This window comes from Macrotis lagotis, chromosome 6, assembly GCF_037893015.1.
Source record: "Macrotis lagotis isolate mMagLag1 chromosome 6, bilby.v1.9.chrom.fasta, whole genome shotgun sequence".
NCBI lineage: Eukaryota > Metazoa > Chordata > Mammalia > Peramelemorphia > Peramelidae > Macrotis > Macrotis lagotis.
The window spans coordinates 61475782-61496751 of record NC_133663.1 but is presented as its reverse complement, the minus strand read 5'-3'; the positions used below and the strand labels follow the sequence as shown (position 1 = coordinate 61496751).

General features: G+C 34.5%; 1 protein-coding gene across 1 annotated transcript in view; it reads right to left on the bottom strand.

Moving 5' to 3' along the window:
* DOCK10 (dedicator of cytokinesis 10) overlaps nt 1-20970 on the bottom strand; it is a 392886-nt gene that overhangs the window by 59828 nt on the left and 312088 nt on the right. The window contains exons 26-32 of the mRNA XM_074192737.1: nt 17409-17522; nt 14736-14807; nt 12698-12844; nt 6575-6658; nt 2390-2486; nt 1705-1749; nt 60-235 (exon numbers count right to left, since the gene is read on the bottom strand). Coding sequence (XP_074048838.1) covers nt 60-235; nt 1705-1749; nt 2390-2486; nt 6575-6658; nt 12698-12844; nt 14736-14807; nt 17409-17522 — 735 coding nt within the window. The remainder of the gene's footprint in view (nt 1-59; nt 236-1704; nt 1750-2389; nt 2487-6574; nt 6659-12697; nt 12845-14735; nt 14808-17408; nt 17523-20970) is intronic.

The window sequence follows — 20970 nt, the reverse complement described above, 5'->3', positions numbered from 1 at the left end:
TTTATTTTCACTGAATATAATTAGGAATTTCAAGTTTAGAAAAGAGAGAGATAACTTACGGGTTCCCTGTACCGATCATCAAATGAATGCTTGGCCATTATATTTTTAAGAACAGCTAATGCCAGGTGTCTGATATCTTGATCTTCCTGCAGTGCAAAGCCCACCTCTCGGAGCAAAATTCCAATTAAGAAGTGTTTGCGGCAAAATTCATTGGTGACAGTATATTCAGGCATATCTTAGTCAGGAAAGTTAAAAAATCACATTTTAATACCATAAACTGAGAATGTCAAAAATTCCAATTAGAAAGAATGTGTTTAGAATTAAATAATGCTAAGTCCATGGAACCTCATAAATAATTGTGTTAGATTGTACCAGCATATAATTTATTGGAATTGACTTATATGTGATAACTATTTCAGGCTCCCTGGATTCCATTTAATGTAGCAAGGAAGATAATATGGTTTCTAACATTTTCAAATGATTCTTTTTTTTAAAAGTTTTTTTGCAAGGCAATGGGGTTAAGTGGCTTGCCCAAGGCCACACAGCTAGGTAATTATTAAGTGTTTGAGATCAGATTTGAACTCAGGTACTCCTGACTCCAGGGCCAGTGCTCTATCCACTGTGCCATCTAGCTGCCCCATCAAATGATTCTTCTTCTATTTATGGACAACATGGTCTTCTAGTTTGGGAAACTAAGGCAGAAAATTTCTAGTTTAGGTAAACTGCTCAAGTCATAGTGAAAAACAGGCAAAACCAAAAATAAAAACAAGGACTTCCTACTCCCCATTCTAGGATCCCCCAAATCATTTAACCAATATACTTAAAAATAGTTCCTAATTTTATTTCTATCAAAATAACCTTTTAAGGGGCAGCTGGTTGGCACAGTAGCCTTGGAGTCAGGAGTACCTGGGTTCAAATACGGCCTCAGACACTTAATAATTGCCTAGCTGTGTGGCCTTGTGCAAGCCAGTTAACCCCATTGCCTTTAAAAATCTAAAAAAAAATTAACCTTGTAAAACCCAATTAGACTTCATTTTCATGAAAAGTTAAAGGAATTAAGATAAAAGTCCATCAAAGAATATTTGCTACATATGGATAACAATGTCATATATTTAGAGTTGGAAGAAACCATAGAGGCCATTGAGTTTGACTTACTTATTTTGCAGATAAGTTGCAGAGACAACTTGAATGATCTCTCCATTGTCATGCAAATAATGTCTGAGGCCGGATTTGAACCTAGGTCTCCCTGACTCTAATCCGAGAATCTAGATATTGTATCAACTCACTATTTAGAATTGAAATATATTGAACAATCAAAAGAAATATGTCTACTACATGCATACATACTTGGTTATAGAATATTATTAATCAGTCTAAGAAAATTCCAGATGCTCCAATACATTTAAAAATTTCAAAGATTTTGGTTTAGGGAATAAAGTGCAGTAGGAGGTGAGTTCAGAGAGGATGTGAAAGTGAATATGAATAGATGAAAAGTGAAAATTCAACTGATCATTAAGATCATTTGGATTATATATATAATTCAAAGCAACTGAATATATGCCTATCTGAACATGAAGGGTTGTGTGGACATGGCCAAACATTTTTTACTTAGACATGTGTTCTTCTTAGGTACCATATTTTGATGACAGTTATGAAGATAAATACATAATTATGATCTTATAATAAAAACTCATTAACATTTACCTGATGCATGTAGCTCCTGGGTTGATTCTGAAGGTGTCAAGGGGTCTTGAATTAATATAAACAAAAAACAAAAGGTCAGCTTTTTGTATGAAAAAACATTTTCCTTGCAGTAGTAATCACATAATAGATCTTTTCTATGATGTCTATATTGGTTGTTCTTTTGGATATTGGTGAAAAAATAAAATTATGTCAGGGTCTGCAATTAAGAACCTCTGTTCAATAACATATTTTGAGAAAAAAATTGATCATGTTCCTATTTAAAGGATTCAATAGAAAAGTACAAGTCAAAAATTTTCAAAATGAAATTCCATTATTTTCTGCTCAGTATTAATTTTCCTATATTAAACTTTGCTTTCCTAAAAAAAAAAGATTCTCCTTTTGGCTGTTGCTACAGTGAAAAATGTAAAGTCAGAAACTGACTTGTTTTTAGATAGATCAAACAATTGATTTTATTAGTGAACAGTTGATAAAACCAGGTTATTAAATGACTGAAATTATCAGACCCAAAGTGGCTGATCCAGGTAGAACTAATGAAAAATGTGAAATCTTTGATAATTATGGCTTTAGGCTTCATTTGACTCAATAATATTCCTGTATAATCTTAGACCTAAATAGAAATTGAGATAAAATGGATAAAATCACATGTATTTTTGGAAACTGATAAAAATAGGAAGTGAATTATTACCTGGAATGTTGGCTGACCGTATGGGAAGACACAGAGGAATAAAATGTTCATGATAGCATACTTCTTGAAGAAAATCAAATTTGTATTGGCTTAGGGTCTGAAATAGAACCAAAGTCAGTCATTCAAAACCAAAATAGTTGATGAAAATATCATATGGTAATAATTTTTCCTCTACATTGAAAAGATATTTTCCCATAACTATCTATTTTGTAACGATGTTGTGTTTCAGAAAGTTAAAAATTTAACTGTCTCCAAAGTCTAAACATTTTTCTGTCTCTGTTTCTGTCTCTGTCTCTTTCTTTTCTTGCCTTTTTATTTTGAGAAGTCCAATTTAGTGTATAGTCTTGGAACCAGGAAGGTTTGACACATACTAGTTGTATAAGCCTAGGCAACAAATTGAACGTCTTAGAGGTCTTAGAAGTGTAAACCTTCACTGATAGAGGGAATTTCCTTGCCTTGGAGTTCCTAATATCAATGAAACCATAGATTCAGTCCCCATCCTATCCATTCTTGCTAAGGTTTTATGTTGACTTAATAGAAGGAGACCTCCAGGATTTGAAGTTAGCAGATCTATTTCAAATTCTAGTTCTACTTTCTATTATCTGTGCAATGTCAGATAGGTGAGTTCCTCTCTTTGGACCTCTGTTTCCTCATTGATAAAGTGAGACAGTTGAATTGGGTCATCTTTAAATTCCCTTCTAGTTTCCACGTGTATTTCTCTGAGTGAGATAAAAAGTATAGAGAAGTAATAGGCAAATGGAGAAGAAAATACTGGGAGATGATTGGTCACTTCTAGGCCATTTCTTCATCCTTAACTATACCATAAAACGTGACTGAGTTAAAGTTTTATTCTCTGAATTATTCTCTGCTGCAATATGTAGAAGCAAGCAGTGAGTGGCATTTTCCCATTAAGATGTAAATTTATCCACTAATGGTTCTTCAAAGGTGCCTCAGTGTGGTTTGCAAGGAAGTGAACTTAGGCTCTCTCCGGGACTGTTCCCATTGAGCAGAAGCTCTGGAAGGTCTTAGCTGCCAAGCTTGTGGAAGCTGCCAATATTGGTTCAATGCCAGTCTGCTTATCTGTTTTCTGAATTTTCTGAAAGACTCATTGCTAGAAGGTTGACCAAGAAGTGATATATTATGGAATTGCTGCAATTCTTGGAGCTTCCTGCTAAAGTGTAGAGGTTTTGGAATCTACATTGGCAGAATATAGGGTCACATGGAATTCTAATACAGTGAAGAATGTAAGCCTTCAGAGGATAACCCTCCAAAAGATCATTCAATAAGTCAGCTTTGACACAAAAACTCAGATTATTGTCTATGCTATTCCTTAGTTTAGAATATATATATATATATATATATATATATATATATATATATATATATATTATACTGTTGTACCATGTTATATTATTATATTAGGATATTATACCAGCAATTTCCTGAACTAATTAAAACCACTGGGCATATCCAAAAATAAATTAAAAATATTTTCTACATGATAAAAGACAAAGCTGATCAGACATGCACAAGATCTTACATTTAGAATTAAGAAGAACTGGGGAGATCTTTTAGTCTAACTGCCTTGGAGAGGGAAATTCCCAGGTCCACAAAATTAAATGATTTTTTTTGCTCAAGGTCACACAGGGAATAAAGAGCAAAGCTGGGCTTTGAAGTCACTTCTCTGATTCCTAATTAAGCCTTCTTTCTACTGGACCACACTCAGCCTGGCATGTCTTTACAAAATTGGACCAGGCATATTTTAAATTCAATGATTTTGCATAAAGTTACAATTAATAAATGTGAAAAACATAAACTACAGCACTAAAAATAATCAATAAAGGAGTTAGGTATAGACATAGTCTATGATATCTTTTAACCATATACCAGATATGTCCCAGTTGGACTGTGTGAATAGAATCAGAAAATTATAGAATTGTAGATTCTTTGAAGGAACTTTGAAAATATTCATTAGTTGGGGTTTTAAATATATTCTCCTTGTCCACATAAATAATTTATTTGGCTTATATTTTATAGCTTTCAATAAAATGTATTAATGTCAGCTAGTAAATAATATTTTATTTAATTTAAACAAATATTTTAAAATTTCATTTGTAACAAAGATAGCCACTGAATATTTTCTATGCTTGAAATCACCATGTAGGATTTTTTAAACTGATCCTTCACAATTGAATAACAAATGAGTTTAATTGATTATCATATTCATTGTTTTATGTTGCAAACATTTGTTCTATGCTGTACACTTCAACACTCTTCAAGCACTGAGTGTGGCAATCTGGGAAAAGTACCAATTTAAAGGCATGAGAATGGGGTTTTATTTGAATCTTGGTTCAGCTATTTATTACCTGTGTGACCTTGGACAAATGATGTCCCTTCTCTGGACCTCAATCTCCTTCTCTGAAAATGAGGGTTTGGTTTAGATGATCTCTATGTTCTTTCAGCTCTAAATCTACCAAGTCAAGATAAAATACAGAATTCAGACTTGCATTGATTATTTCCAAAATGAGTTTTGACTAACCTCAAATATAAGATCTAGAGTGAGACTGTGACATTAGATATCATCTAGTCAAACCCCCTTCTTTTACTGATGAGGAACTAAGCTCTGAGAAAAAATAACTTACCCAGGGCTCCTGATTTCACATCCAGTCTTCATTTCCCTATTACTACCTCAAATTCCTCTGAGAAGTGATATATTTAGATTCCTTGTTAGACATGAAGGTAAGAATGATACCAATGCATTTTGTGGTTCTCTTTTAAGTTAGTTGAATCACAATAGATTTGACTTAGACTATTTTTAGGTGAGTTTCAGGGAGATGACCTAAGTTATACAGACCTAAGACATAGTTGGAGAAAGAGAAAGGGCAAGAGAAACAAGCATTTTTATCAAGCATCTACTACATGTCAAGCCCTGAATAAAGTACTTTACACATATCTCATTTGAGGAAGTTCAGATAACAGCAGTGGTATCATGGAATGATGAGGATTTGGCACCAGATGACTTGGTTTTGAATGTCAGTTTTTTCTGTTAGTTAGCTGTATGATCATGGGCAAGGCACTTCTCTACTTCAATTTCCTAATTTGTAAAATGGGAATAATAATACCTGTATATCACTTTCAAAGTGTTGTTCTGAGGAAAGCTCGTTGTAACCATTAGAATGCTTTCTAGAAATGTGAGTCACTTATATTACTACTAATAAAGCTGCTAGCTCAGACATTTGTTTCTGTCATTTAAAGGCTTTGCCTTCAGAGGAAATTGGTTCATCTGAAACACAAACAATAGCATTTGTGTCAATTTTCATGTAAGGCCATGTAGGTCAATTCTCTTGCAATGGCCTACTCTCCAACATTTTGGAGAGCTATAGATGGTCAAAGTATCCCCTACTCTTTATGCTTTGATCATACATTTCACACCGGAGTAGAAGGTTGGTGCTGTCAGTTCATCCTTGCAATCTAGGCAGCAAGGAAAGAGATTAGCTACACCACTATTTCATATCAAAAATAGGTCAATCAAGTCAAGATTTATACAATTGTACTTGGTGACCCATTTTATTTTATTTAGTCTTGTATATGTTCATTCATGTATTTACCTTTTTAGCATCTCTCCATCCATCCATCCAATCATCTATCCATCCCTCTCTGTCTATCTCTGTCTGTCTGTCTCTCTCTCTCTTTCAATCTGACTGTCTATCTTCTATAAATATCAGGTCAATCAAGTTAAGATTTATGCGATTATATTTGGCATCCCATTTTATTTTATTTAGAGTCATATTTATTTGTTCATCTATGTATTTATTTGTCCACTTACCTGTTTGTTTTTGTGTATATCAACACTCCATCTTATCTAGGCTGGAAGTGCAGTGACCACTCACCAAATTGATTTCAACAATGATTGGCATAGAAACTTTAACTGGCTCCTTTTTTTTCAGGAACTGAGTCAGTTTACTCCTCCTCAGACATACTGGTAGCCCACCTCTCCTGGGGGTGCACCAGGTGCCATACTTAGTGTGGCCACCTGATTTCCATTAGCCCTACTTCAAATCAAAACTCTCAAAGTCAAGTGATCTAACCTCCAATTTTTCAATAGCAGGGAACACAGACACTTACTACCACCCTGCTAAGTGCGCTATATTTTAAAATATCCTTATTTCTACAGATAATTCTTACCTTGAGATCATCTGAGGAGAACATGCTTATGTAGTTGTTGACCATTTTAAATATAAATCCACGATCCAAAAATGTAAAACAGCGCTAAGGAATAAGATAAAAATATGTTAATAAATATATTCAAATAAATTTTAATAGATAAAAAACTTAGAATATCATTTGGCAATAATGTCATTAAGATATCTTTAAAGTCTTAAACAGCTCTAAAAATGTTACTTTCTTATTTTTTTTAGTATTTTGCAAGACAAATGGGGTTAAGTGGCTTGCCCAAGCCACCTGGCTAGGTAATTATTAAGTGTCTGAGACTGGATTTGAACCCAGGTACTCCAGACTCCAGGGTTGGTGCTTTATCCACTATGCCACCTAGCTGCCCTAAAAATGTTACTTTCAAAGTAGAAATTGGTTTAGCTATATGGAAGAAAGTAAAAACATTCTTTCATTAATTTTTATAGTGTCTTTTGGAGACCAGCAGCATTGTGCTTCTTTTCCCATCTTTGGTTATAAGCATATTTGACTTTTTATTTGTATAAAGAGATTTTAAAGTGATGAAGGAAATGATCAAACCCTCTAATTTGAAATAAGAAGACATGAGGTTGTCTACCAAATTTGATGCTAGTGCAACCCTGAGTAAGTCATTCGACCTCTCTGGGTCTCAGTTTTCTCATCTGTACAATGAAAAAAATATTCTCATGCAACCTACCAGATAAATCTGTTGTGAAGAAAACACTTTGATATACCTTAAAGTACTATAGAAATGAATTATGGTTATATTTAGTCTTCTCCATTAATTTCAAATCATCTTTGGAAATGACAATTTATAAGAGTACTGATGTTTTCCCAAGTCTGGAAAACAATAGCCAAATCAAACTTCAACATAACTATTTTCTGGACCATTCATCAGACTATATAAATACATCTTTTTCTTCATTGAGAATGAATTGAATGAGAAATGCACTGTATCATACCTAAGGATGAATTAATGAAGGAGGCTTAATAAATTTTGTGAGAAGCCTGTATTCAAGCACCCACTGAATTAAGTGGTAATTGAATGAAGACCAAGAACACTGAAGAAGTTGTGGTTGTGGAGACAAGTTGATGAAGCTCTGTGAGTGATTAAAAGAAAGCAGAGCTTCCCTTGGCTACCTCTCTTCATATCGTGCCCTCTTTAGAAAACATGGAGCCATGGAAAAAAATATTGGTTTTGGAGACAGGAAGGACCTGGGCTCCAATCCTATCTCTGTTCCCTATTACCTGGGTGATAATGAATAAGCTATCTCATCCCTGTCAGATCAAATAGTAAGGTTGATTGAAGTGGAATGTTTGGAATATCTCAAAGCACTATATTAATATCAGCTTTTATTAACATTTTAAAGGCATTGGGACACAGTAAAGGACTTGGAGGCAGGGGACCTCAGTTTGACCACTGATCTAAATACTTTTTTCACTGTTCAAGTCACTTTTACAAACTGCCACTTTCTTTTACCATAAAACAGGGACTTACACAATGTATATGACAGCATTTCTTGGTGAAAACACTTTGCAAGCATTAAACTTTAAGGCAACAACTTAGGATGATTTTGTGGTTAGAAATTGTCCTGGTAGCTGAGCTTAAGTAAAGGGAGCTCTGGATCAGCTAAGGAACTCACTGGCAGTGACACACAATCATGAGAGGTACCTACTAGCTAGAAGGCTGCTTCCTTGAGCCTCCCATAGGTCATCTCTCTTCATTTTATTAAAAATGCACAGCACTGAACTTCCTCACTCCAGAAGCTTGTAAATGATACTCTTCTAAGGCATTTTTGGAACGAGAAGATTCCCTACCTCAATCTATGTCAGTCTATCATCTTTCTCCATCATCTCTTTCTCTCTCTGTCTCTCTGTCTCTCTGTCTCTTTGTCTCTCTCTCTGTCTGTCTGTCTGTCTCTCTCTCTCTCTCTCTCTCTCTCTGTGTCTCTGTCTCTGTTTTTCTCTGTTTCTCCCTCACCCTCACCCTCTCTCTCTTTATATACATAAAAATATAAATTTATCTGTCATATACCTATCTCTATCTGCTGTCTCCATCATCTATCTATCTATCTATCTATCTATCTATCTATCTATCTATCTATCATTAATTTTTTGGTCTCTCTCAATTCATTATCCCTCTTTTTATGTCTTTATCATTCTATCTTCGTTTCTTGTCTCTGTCTTTAGCATTCACCTCTGTATCAAGAGATAGAGAGATACATGGGGTATATCTTAAAGCACTATAGAATCCTGGTCTCAAGAGAACTTGATTTTTCTTTTATTTTTATGAAAGCCAGCTCAGGTGTTTCTATGTAAGGCCCTCATAATGAAGTTCTATGATTGTATTTCTTCTATCATCTGATCAAGAGATAAAAAACAACTGTCTACACTGGTCAAACTTAAGGATGGGTCAAAGTGATAGGACCATAGATTGCAAGCTGGAATGGACTTCAGGGGTTTAGTTAAATTCCTTCCTTTTATAGATGAATAAATTGAGGCTTAGTGTGGTCAAGTAACTCATCCAAATTCCTCCTGGCACGGAACAGCAGTAAGTACTTTAAAAACATGCTTATTTGATGGGATGGTTACAAGAGACAGATAAGCTTTTATGATATATAATGCACAAAGATTTCCTTTTAATAGCCGCATTATGTAATCCACACTTTATTATCATATATTTGATTGATATTTATTTTTAATAAATGCTGACTCTTTCCCCCTTTTATCTTTTATCTCTCCCCTGTGTCTCCCTACTCCAGTATCTCCCAAGTCTGATTTATCTTCTCCTGGCAGTAACTTCTGAATAAATGAAATACAAAGGGCAGTGGAACAAACACATATAACCCAGAAAGTAAAGAGAATTTAAGCCAACTATAGTAGAGAATGAGGCCTTTTATACTACCTCTTTTTGGTGACTTATTTATCTTTCAATTCTTAAGATCTAGGGAGAATGAGTTGGTAATTTTGGAGTGATTGTGCTCATTCTTTCTAATGTATTATTCTATTCAATATTTTATATACAATTACTCAAACTAAGTGTTAGAAAGGAGTATAGAGTTCATCCATTCTAACCCATACTCAAATGAGAATACTCTCTACAAAATCAGTAATGTTGGATGATGGGAGCATCTGAATTAATAAATAGTCATTCAGTCTTAACATTAAGAACTTTAGGGAGGGGGAACCCACCATTTCTTGAAGCAGTCCATTCCATTTTGGGATAGCTCTAATTTGGAATTGTAGAGGGTAGTGAGGTGGTGCCATAGCTGGATAGAGCACCAGTCCTGGAGGCAGGAAGACTCATCTTCCTGAGTTCAAATCTGGCCTCAGACATTTAAAAGCTGTGTCTGGCAAGCCAGATTAACCCTGTTTACCTCAGTTTCCTCATCTGTAAAATGAACTGGAGAAGGAAATGGCAAAACACTCCAGTATCTTTGCAAAGAAAATCCCAGATAACATAACAAAGAGTCAAAATGACTGAACAATAACGATTGTTTTCCTTTATCTGAAGTGAAAATTTGCCTCCTTATAACTTCTACAGCTTAAACAAGCCTAATTCCTCTTCTACAGACAATTCAAGTACTTGTAAAAAGTTATTCTCTTACCCTTATATAACTCTCTTTTTTTCCTTATGTGAAAGATTTCCAGTTCTTTCAGCTATTCTCCTTATCCTATTCTCCCTAGATCTCCCAATATTCTGGTTTCTTTCTCCAAAGTCTTCCCTACTTGTCAAAGTCCTTCCACAAATATGATGCCCATAATAGAACATTAATATTTCAAAAATGGTCAGACAAAGGCCAGGATACAGTGGTATTCTCACCTCACACATTTTGGACAATGAATCATTCCTAAAATAGGTCAAAATCTTATTGGGTTTTTTCAGGTGTTCACATCACACTGAATTAGAATTCCATGAAAAGTCCTATGTCTTTTTCAAACAAACTTCTGTCTAGCCACATCTACTCCAGCTGGTACTTGTAAGGTTGATTGAGCTCAAGTGTAGGACTTGACATTTCTTGCTATTAAATTCTATCTTATTCAATTCAGCCTTCTAGTCTGCTGCAGTCTTTTTGGATCTTGATGCCATTTCCTAATGTGAAGGATATACTTTTTAGATATATGCCACTTGACAGTTTGGTAAGTGCCTATGTCTTCATCCAAGTCACTGATAAAAATGTCAAATTGAAAAGTATAAGGACAGATCCCTGGAGCATTCTCAAAATCTTCTCTTGAGTATATCCTCCTAATTTAGAGAAATGCTCTTCTCTTTCCTATTTACTTATTCCATTCCTCCTGAATAAGTTATACTTATTCTTATAACCATATTCTTGAATCTCTTCCAACAAAATCTCAATAATACCTAATGAGGTCATATTTATATCCCTGAATTATCCTTTGTTTTACTTTTAAAAAGTAATTTTCATGTATGCTTTCTGTTTTTATAGCACAAACTTTTTCTTTTTTGTTTTTTAAATTATTGAATAAAACAATCATATCTATAACTGTAGCAAAAAATGATTGCATATGAAATCACAAATACACTGTATACAACTTGTTATTATAAACAAGGTCATCATGTAAATTGCCTTCCCCTTCTTTTGTTCAAACATGCCATATCTCCTCCAGTATAAAATCCTCCCTTGTAATGAAGAATAGCAATTAAGTAAAAATAACCAATGATGATTGCACTTCATGCATTTGTCTCTAGACATAAGAGACTTTGGCTCCTTACTTGGATTTTGTCTCATAAATTATTGGTTGTTTCTATTGCTATTCTTCTTGTGTTCAAGCTGCTATGCTATGTGGCATCTAACTAAGAAGAAAATATATTTTACCAGACTTTATTAAATTTACTATATCTGTGATGCCAAATTCTTGTATATTTTAATTTAAAGTCTAGAAATCTAGATTCTGTTTTGAGTTACTATCTCCCTTAACCAAATGTTCATCTTTCTAGTTTCATTTTGCAGCATCAACTTTCAAATGGAAGCAGTACCAATACTCTTAAGGTTTTCAGTTCCTTGACCAGGATTTCATCATTTCTACCCTATCCCTAATTATATTAATAATTATTAGTTGTGTGTGTGTGTGTGTGTGTGTGTGTGTGTGTGTGTGTGTAAGATAGAGGTAGAGACAGAGAAAGACAGATATATATATATATATATATATATATATATATATATAGAGAGAGAGAGAGAGAGAGAGAGAGAGAGAGAGAGAGAGAAGGTTCTATCTATATGAAGAAAGAGGGAGGAGGGCAAAAGGTATTAGAAATATGTGTAAGACTTATAAAATAACTTAAGAAGATTTTTTTAATTGTTTGAACCTGTTACATCAATAGTATAGGGAACTCCCAATGTGAAAAGTCTCTACATTAATGTAGAAAGGCAATTGCATTAGGCATGCAAAGGTTAAGTGACTTGCTCATTTCATAGAGTGAGCATCAGTCAGAAGCAGGACATGGATACAGATCATCCTGACTCCAAAACTGGACTTATATTTATCACGCTGTACTGTTTCTCTGCCTCCTAATGAATTTTTATTTTTTGGCAGGGGGAGGCAGTTGACTTTAAGTGACTCGACCAGGGTCACACAACTAGTAAGCAACTGAGGCTAGATTTTAACTCTATTCCCTGTGTCACCTAGCTGCACTCCCTTTTTCTTTTTGAAAGTATTTTGTAAGAGAGCTTGGAGGTCTCAGTTTCTTCATCTGCAAAATAAAAGGAGTTGGACTAGGCAATTGCTAATGTCTGGTCCAGTTCTAGAATCCTGCGTTATCATGCATGTCATAGGAGGAGAATGTTGCCAAGAAACTGATGTTTCTCACATTTTTAAATCCAGGTGCCTTTGGGAGTCAGTTCTGTGACATATAATTACTCTCATGTCAGTTGGGTTAATACTTGGTCTTTTCTTTACTGATATCTTAACACTGAAAACAACCTCAATCACACAAACAAAATTGTTCTATCAACATCCACTATGAGAAAAGGTTCATTACATATTTAAATAAAGATTTGCATTATGATTCTACACTATGAGTAGGAGTTGCTCTTGTGGGTATGTTCAATTTGTTACAGTAATGGTGTTGGCAGAACCACGGCCGGACATTTTATTTACCTTAAGAAATCTGGCAACACTCTGGTTTGCTCTTCTTGTTTCTTCGGCAGCCTCTTTGTACTTCCAACTCACGTGGTCTGAAATGACCATTACTAGCGTGTCCAATTCACTTTGATAAGTGCAAGGAAACCTCTGAGCCCGTGGAAGCTAAAACAAAGAGCAGATTGTCCCTTTAAAATGGGGCAGATATGTTACTCAACTTAAAATACACTCATATGAATCATATTAATTTCACATATGTGATTGAGCCCTGAAATTCCAATCAGTAAACTTGAGATCCAAATTATTTTTTCTGCCTCTTTCTAGTTAAGGGATCTCAGGTAAGTCTCTGCACCCTCAGGGTCTCATGAATTTTCTCATCTGCAAAATGAGTGGGTCACATTAAATGATCTCTGAGTCTCATCCAGTTTTATAATTTTGCAACAATTAATTGCATCTTGTTGTATCAATCAATTCAAATGAGTAAATCCCATATTAATTAATATTATTTTGAGGATTATTTTATAAGAACAAGAAAATAGATCTTTGTATTGATCATTTATCCACTTATCTCTATTTAGTTTCAAGTCACTGTCATTTATTCCAATGAGTATTTTGATTCTCAAGATCTCCAAGTACTTTATAATTAGCATTTATATAGAGCTTATAAAGTTTGCAAAGTGTTTCACAATTATTATCTCATTTGATCCTCACAACAACACTGGGAGGTAAGTGCTATTAATATCCTCAGTTTTACAGATGAGAAAACTAAGGCAAAGACAGGTTAAGTAAATTGCTCAGTGTCACAGAATCTGAGGCTAGATTTGAACTCAGGTGTTTCTGATTCCTAGTCTAGTGATTAAACTTATGAATTTTGTGATTCTCCAGTTGTATGTTCATGGTTCCTATATATATCACAATTAATTGGGAGGTTCTGTGCATAATGAATCTGTATTTGGGGGCAGCTAGGTGGTGCAGGAGTCAGGAGGACCCGAGTTCAAATCCAGTCTCAGATACTTGATATCTGTGTGAGTCACTTATTCCCAATGAGCAAGTCACTTAAACCCACTGCCTTAAACAAACAAACAAAACAAAAAAAGAAAATATGTCAAAATCCCAGGATGGCTCTCAGATGTTGTAAACTTATACCCCAGAAGATTCATTGGGTTCCTTGAAAGTCCTCCTAAGTTATAGATTTTAATTGAAGTGGGACCAGGACCTCATAGCTCACATTTGATTACTTTCACATTTATTTAATATGTTGATCTTTGGAAAGGGGTTTTTTTTCTTTCACAATAACTATTCAGAACATATAGTGGCATTAGTCTCATTTTACATTAATAGAAAGGTAATACAGAGGATATTATGCTGGGCCTGGAGTCAAGATAAATCCTTCCCCAGACACTTATAGATAAGAGACAGTAGTAGACTCACTTAAACTCTGCCTCAGTTTCCTTATCTGTAAAGGAAAGAGATAAAAGTAGCACTTGGTTCTCAGGGTTGTTGTGAGGATAAAAGGTAATAATTATTTTAGCATCTTAAAGGACTCTATGAATATTACCTATGTGTTATCATAATTAATAAATTAATTTATTATTCATGACTATACAATAGGTAAATATCATAGCCAACAATCAAGTCTCTTAACTCACAAGGCCACTGCTCTTTCCCCAAAATCATGCTGTGACCTAGGGAGGAGAAAGTAATCAGAAGCCATAATTAAAGAAGAACAATTCTGTACCTGTCTGACACCAACCAAATCACTTAGCTAAAAACAAAGCTAAGCGTTCAGTAATTCTTCTGGAAGTTTTGTTCAAATGATGTCAAACATATGAACATTCAAAAACATGAGGATGTTGAGTACTATGTTTGCAGATTGTGATTTTACACTTTTCATTTGAATCTGGAATCGTGGGGTCCAAATTAAATGTTAGACACGCTTTCCTGGTTTCTTCGTGTTTCTGATGATAGGGCCATATGACACTAAAACTTTTTTCATGAATTAAGGCTCTTTTACTGATTTTTGAATTAATCAAAACCATTTGATATCCGGTCTTACCTCAATTTTCTTTGTGTCGACCAAATGCTGTGCCATTGACTTCAAGATAATATCAAAGAAGAACCAGGAATGCTGGAAAGGATAAAATACAAACTCATCTCTATGGCAGAAAGTAGCATACTTCTTAATTTAGCAATAATCTGAACTACAGTATCAAGCATACCTTGAAACTTATTATTGGATAAATAACTATGAAATATGGATAGCTAGTTGGCACAAGGGGATAAGCCAGTGAATGAGCCAGACCTGGAGTCTGGAAGGCTCATCTTTTTGAGTTCAAATCCGGTCTCAGTTACTTAGTAACTGTGTTCCTGAACAAGTCACTTAACTCTGTTTGCCTCATTTTCCTTGTCTTTAAAATGAGTTGGAGAGGAAAATGACAAACACCCCCAGTGCTTTTTGCTAAGAAAATTCCATATGGGGTCATGAAGACTGAACAACAAAAATCAATGGCATAGTCAATTCTCTGTGGTTTCAGAATGCTAGTTATCTACTAAGTTCATGACTACATAGGTAAAAATCATATTCCCAAAACTTAATATGTCTAGCCCTTTCCTCTTGTACTAGCTTTAAAAATGAATGTAATCTTGATTTACTCTCCTTAGGATCTGACTTTCATGTGCAAGGGCTTCCTTGTGGTTTAAAAACAAATTTCCCTCTTCAGCTTATTAACATTTTAAAAATTAAATAAACACAAAGATTTTTTCAATAGTAAAATAAATTTAACCTTTAAAATCACAGACAATCCTAAGTGCCTAATATTACTTGGGTATAATCATTTTGTCTCTAAGGAAAATGAAGTAATTTAAAATCATAATCTCATTTCCTTGGATAGGTAAGATTGAAGTATACATGATATACAGAGGAAAAAAATCAAGATAATTTTAGTGACTTTTGTAAGAATGAAATTAAGATAAATATTCCAATGTCTTTTGATACTAATTCATTTATATTAGATTAACTATCTCTTTTCAACCAATTCATTCCCTATAGCAGGGGCAAGGAACCTCCTGCCCATGGTTTTATTGATATGGTATTGCCAAAGCAAAAGCAGATAGGACTCAAATTTAAATAAATCTAGGAGCTTTCTAGAGGTAAATTAATTAAATGACCAAAAATAGCCTTTGAATTATGTTATAAATACTCAAATGGCCCTTGGCAGAAAAAAAAATTTCCACACACCTGCCATAAAGTTCAATTTTATTTGGTTTGCCATTGCATGAAACATTGATAAACCCAACAATGTCACCCAAAGTAAATTTTCTTTAAAAAATTTTAAAACCAAAGAAACAAAAATCCTATCAGTGATAGTGTGGTGTACACCGGCTCTTTAGTCAGAGAACTTGAGTTCAGATCTTGCCTCTGAGGCTTACTAAAGATCTGTTCTGAAATTTATCTTTTTTGGCCATTTTTTTATGTTATGGCTAAGTGACTCTTTAGCACATTAATGCAAACTATGAGTTTGAAGCCCCAAAACAAAAGGACTGAAACTCAAATTATAAGCATCCCATCTTTTAGATAAAATGTGACCCTTGTCCTAATTATATTATTATAGCTATGTGAATCTAGGACCAGACATTGAAAAGGTATTTCCACATGATCAGGTATTTTTGAAATCCATCTTCCCTTCATATTTTCATACATAACAATTGAAATGATCAATGTGCAGTAGTAGAGAGGAACTTTTCTTTTGTTTTTCTGTCCCCAGTATCTAATAGGCAACTGGTACTTAGTAAATATTTGTTAAAGACCAGTATTCATTTTTGTATGCATTCATTTAAAATATGTGTATTTTACCTCTGAAGTTTTATTTTAATAACTCACCAAAGCATCCTAGGTAAGCTGAGTTTTCATAAGTTATGCCAATTGGACTTAAGTTTTATTAGGTACAAAATCAAGCTGAAGATATCTCAGGATGGATTATGTACTGTCTAAGGATTAGATTACCTAAATTTGGAGAAGTTTCTCACCAGAAATCATTTATCAAGGGATTAAACTTTTGGTCACAGTAACTAATGATGAAGAAATTACTAAGACAGAGAGATTTTTGAATCTTCATTAGTGGAGGAAATAATGATGCTGATGAAATTTTGGAAAAATTCTGAAGCATGTCTACATTGTTATATTTACCCCATTATTATTCTTTATTGTGTGGTACTTATAGTTTTTCTGACAAATGATTTGGGCTAGAACTTTGATTTCACTGATGTAGGAAACTCACGGTGAACAACTTCTTGTACCAACATAGCTTTGACCTTCTTTACAATTCAAAATCTTTGAGAGTTACTCTGGGCAGTGAGAGATTAAATGACTTGCTCAAAGTCACAGTGCCTGCATCAGAGATAGGATTTCAACTCAGGTCATCTTAATTCTCAGACCAGATCACTAAAAATTACTCCATGTTGCCTCTCTTTGCTGTAATACAAACTTGAAAAAGTTTGTGTTTATGTTTCAAAGAGTTCTTTAAAGAGATTCTCAAATTCACCTTAGGCTTCAATTCAACCGTAACCTATAGAGCTTTCCAATATGAAATACGTGCCTGAAGCTGCAGGTGAATATGTTATGTGGAAATCCATTAATGTTATCACTCTAGATCTGCTGAAGAAGAAAGTGAAGATGAAATAGAAATGCATATGGTATTAATAAATGAAACATAATATTTAAACTGTTTACCTTTAAGACGTGTTTGATTGTCGTTAAATCATTTGATTTCAGAAGATCAACCACATTCTTTGTCAGTTCCTCATGAACTGTCCTCTCTTTGTATGTTGTAGTTTTGAATACATACTGGAGAAAATCCAAGAAGTGGATCAAATGAAATTTGATAGAAACGACTCCAGAAAAGAACGTTCTCAACCCCTCCCTCGTCTGGTCCTTGGAATTATCTGCTCTTTGTAAATCTCACCATCCAAGTCAATGAGGTCCTGACCATAGGAGTATGATATACTTGTGACTATTTATTACTTTGTGTGAGGTGAGTAACAATCAGGGCCTCTAAGTTCTGACCTCACAGACACAAAGAAAGCTCGGGTATGACAGACAGACAGAGAGTGATTAAGGAAGCATAAGGAAACATGGAGGCCATTTGACCCACCTACTTGGGGACACCTTTCCCCCTTCTCTCTTCCAGTGGCAACACACGGTAATAGTAGCAACTCTTCATCCTGAAAGGGGCATAGCACCTACTCAAATGGCCAAGTGGGGAAGGAGAGGCCCACTCAAAGGTCAGGAAGGTAAGATCTACCATAGGCCTAGTCCATAGCAGCCCCATGATTAGAAACTTTTAACAGATAACTCATGAACCTCTATCAATTGTTCTTGAGGTGTCATGGTCCATCTCAACGGGTTGTTCTGAGGATCAAATATGATTATATACTTAATAGACCTTAAATAAACACTGGCTGCCATTACTATCATTAGTAATGTGTACATTAAAATAATATCTATTTTTCATTATGAGTTCACCTGAGTGAACTGCAGGATACAGAGAGTAACCTTAGTTACTGTTTTTCTCCATTGTGTCAAATATATATATATATATATATGTACATTAAAATGCAATTTAGATATTTTGATGTTAATTATGGAATTATCACCATGTTGCCTATAAAGTAGTTCTCAAGAGAAGACAAAAATTCATTTTTCAACTTCATTATAGTTGTAATATGGTTATATTCAAGGTTCAGGCAAAAAACAAATTTTGACCAGAGGGACAGAAGTACATAGAATGATAACTGTTTCCAAATGTGGGATGTGAACATTATCAGACCATATGTGATTCTAATAAGATTTGACTCATCCAAGACTCATTACAGAATAGAATGGAAAAACTAACAGACATATGAAATTATATGGAATTGAGAAAAAATGTTTTTTTGAAAAAAAAAGTCACCTAATATCACTCAAGGGTAGACTCCAACATAATATAGCTTATACATGCACAATTGTTTAGATCTAAGCTCTGAAAAATGTTCTCTTTTGAATTTGGAATTGAATATGGCAGTGTAATATAGTACCTCAAAGCTTAAAGTTGAATTGAATACACTATCTGTACACAGTACTTTTGGCTATTGTAGATGGAGTGAATTAGCAGCATTTGGCATCACTGAACTTGAAATGGTGTTTATTTTTATCTATGAGTAATTATTAAAACACACAGAAATTCTTTGGCATTTCTTTTGAGGAAATCAAGACACTTTATAGATAATCCCTCATTTTCTAAGGACATTCCTGGATATGAAGGGAATGATATGATCAGAGCCAATTTTAGTCCCACCTCTCCACACCAAGATGAAATTAAGTTAGGAATAAGCAACCTAATGGCTCTTCATTAAGCTAAGATTTCAACCACAGAATCACAAACTGTTTAAGCTGGAAGGAGACTCAGAGTTCACCTAGTCTGACCTCTCAAATGAGGAATGAGACCCAGAGAATGTAAGTGATTTGTTCAGGGTTGTATAGTAATTAGTGATAAGGTTAAAACTGGGACCAAGATTTCATAATTCCCTAATACAGTGACTTTCTATAATGGAATCCAAATTGATTACATTTATTTTGGATGTCTTTAAGTGCTTTAAAATCTTAAGGTTTGATATAAAATAAAAAATTATATGAGGGATTTGGGGATTTCAGCATGTGAGGGGGGAAAAAAATCAATACTCCTTATCCCAGAATGAATTGGACCAGACAAGAAAGCACTGGACTCTGAAGTCTCACATTTGCTCTCTCAGACCTTCATAAAGATAAAAATCTGAGTCTGTGGGGTCCCAGAACTTCATTACTATCCCCAGAAGAGCTGAATCAAAATTTTATTTGTTCCATATTTAATTCTTCTTTCACTGAACTTGAAGAGGGCAAAGAAAAGCTGCAGCTTTGTAGAAATGTGGGAAAGTGGGGGGTTAAAGATCAGGGAAACTGCTTTTTCAAAGTCTTTCTATTGAAGAGTCAAAATTCTTTCTGTGACCTTCAGAGTCTGAAATACCAAATAGAAGTAAAAGTAGTGATTGTTAGAGGTTGGGAATCTTCTAGATGATTTTTGCAGTTATTTTTTCATTAATATCATACCTAAATTAACCATAACTATTCCTAGGATGTAACTTGAAAACAATAAAGTTTTAGTAAATTAAATTATAATCTAATGGTAGTAAAGGAGCTCACTATGTAAAGGAGCCTTGCCATAGGTATCTATGTTTGTTTGCTTTTTTTTAAAGTGAATAATCCATTTACCAACCTCCTTTCCCTCTGCCCTCTAACTCCCACTTCCAGGACAATTTATTGTGTTTTATTGGTCGAAATTTGAATGATTTCTTAAAGACAGACATACTTATCCTTTGCTGAATGACATAAAATATTTTTAAAAGTTGGGAGAGTTTATAGAATAAGAAAAGTAATTTCCTTGATTTATAGTGCCCAGGTATATCTTTCTTAGCCTTCCTGTCATTACCCTGCAAAAAGAACCTGCTGGTCTACCATATTATTATGTTTCTTCTCTGTAGGGACCTAGAGTCAGTGTGTTTTGGTAAACAGAGGGATAAAAATCAGGACAATTTGAATTCAAATCCAGCTTCTGATATGCTTTGGCTGTGTGACTCTGGACAAGTCACAGAATGTCCTGGACAGCCCAAAATGTCTAAGTTACTCCTGAGTTGCAACTTGCATTGATGGAGAATAGTTCTACTTATACTGAAAACAAAAATCACATTTGGTCTATTTATTTTCCCCAAAGGCTATGGAGTACTACGTTTTATCTTTCTGTATCTTCTAAAAGCATAGATCAGTTGAGCTCTTGTCCATTTAGGTTTTTATCTACACAAAACAACTTGGAGCTGAGTAGACTCTGTGTGTGTGTGTGTGTGTGTGTGTGTGTATACATATAAATTTGGAGAAAAGCCCATTTCTCTCTCAATAGGCCTATTACTCCTACTGATTGAGGTCCAGTTGGCTGAATTATTGCTATGACCTTGCAAAACATCATCCCAAGTTCACTGGCAGGAAAAGAGACCAACTGGGCAATGGAATCAATAGATCCCTGAGTGAAGATTGGAAGGAGGACGCTGGAATAAGCAATGCACATGATGGGATGGGCAGATGACTCATGCCAGAAGATAAAGTTTTTAACATACCAGAAGCAGGTACAAATATACAGTTACTGGGAAAATGAAAAAAATGCCTGAGAAAACAATAAAAAAGAGCTAAGAAAACATTAAAGAACACACAGCATTCAGCAAACCCACAG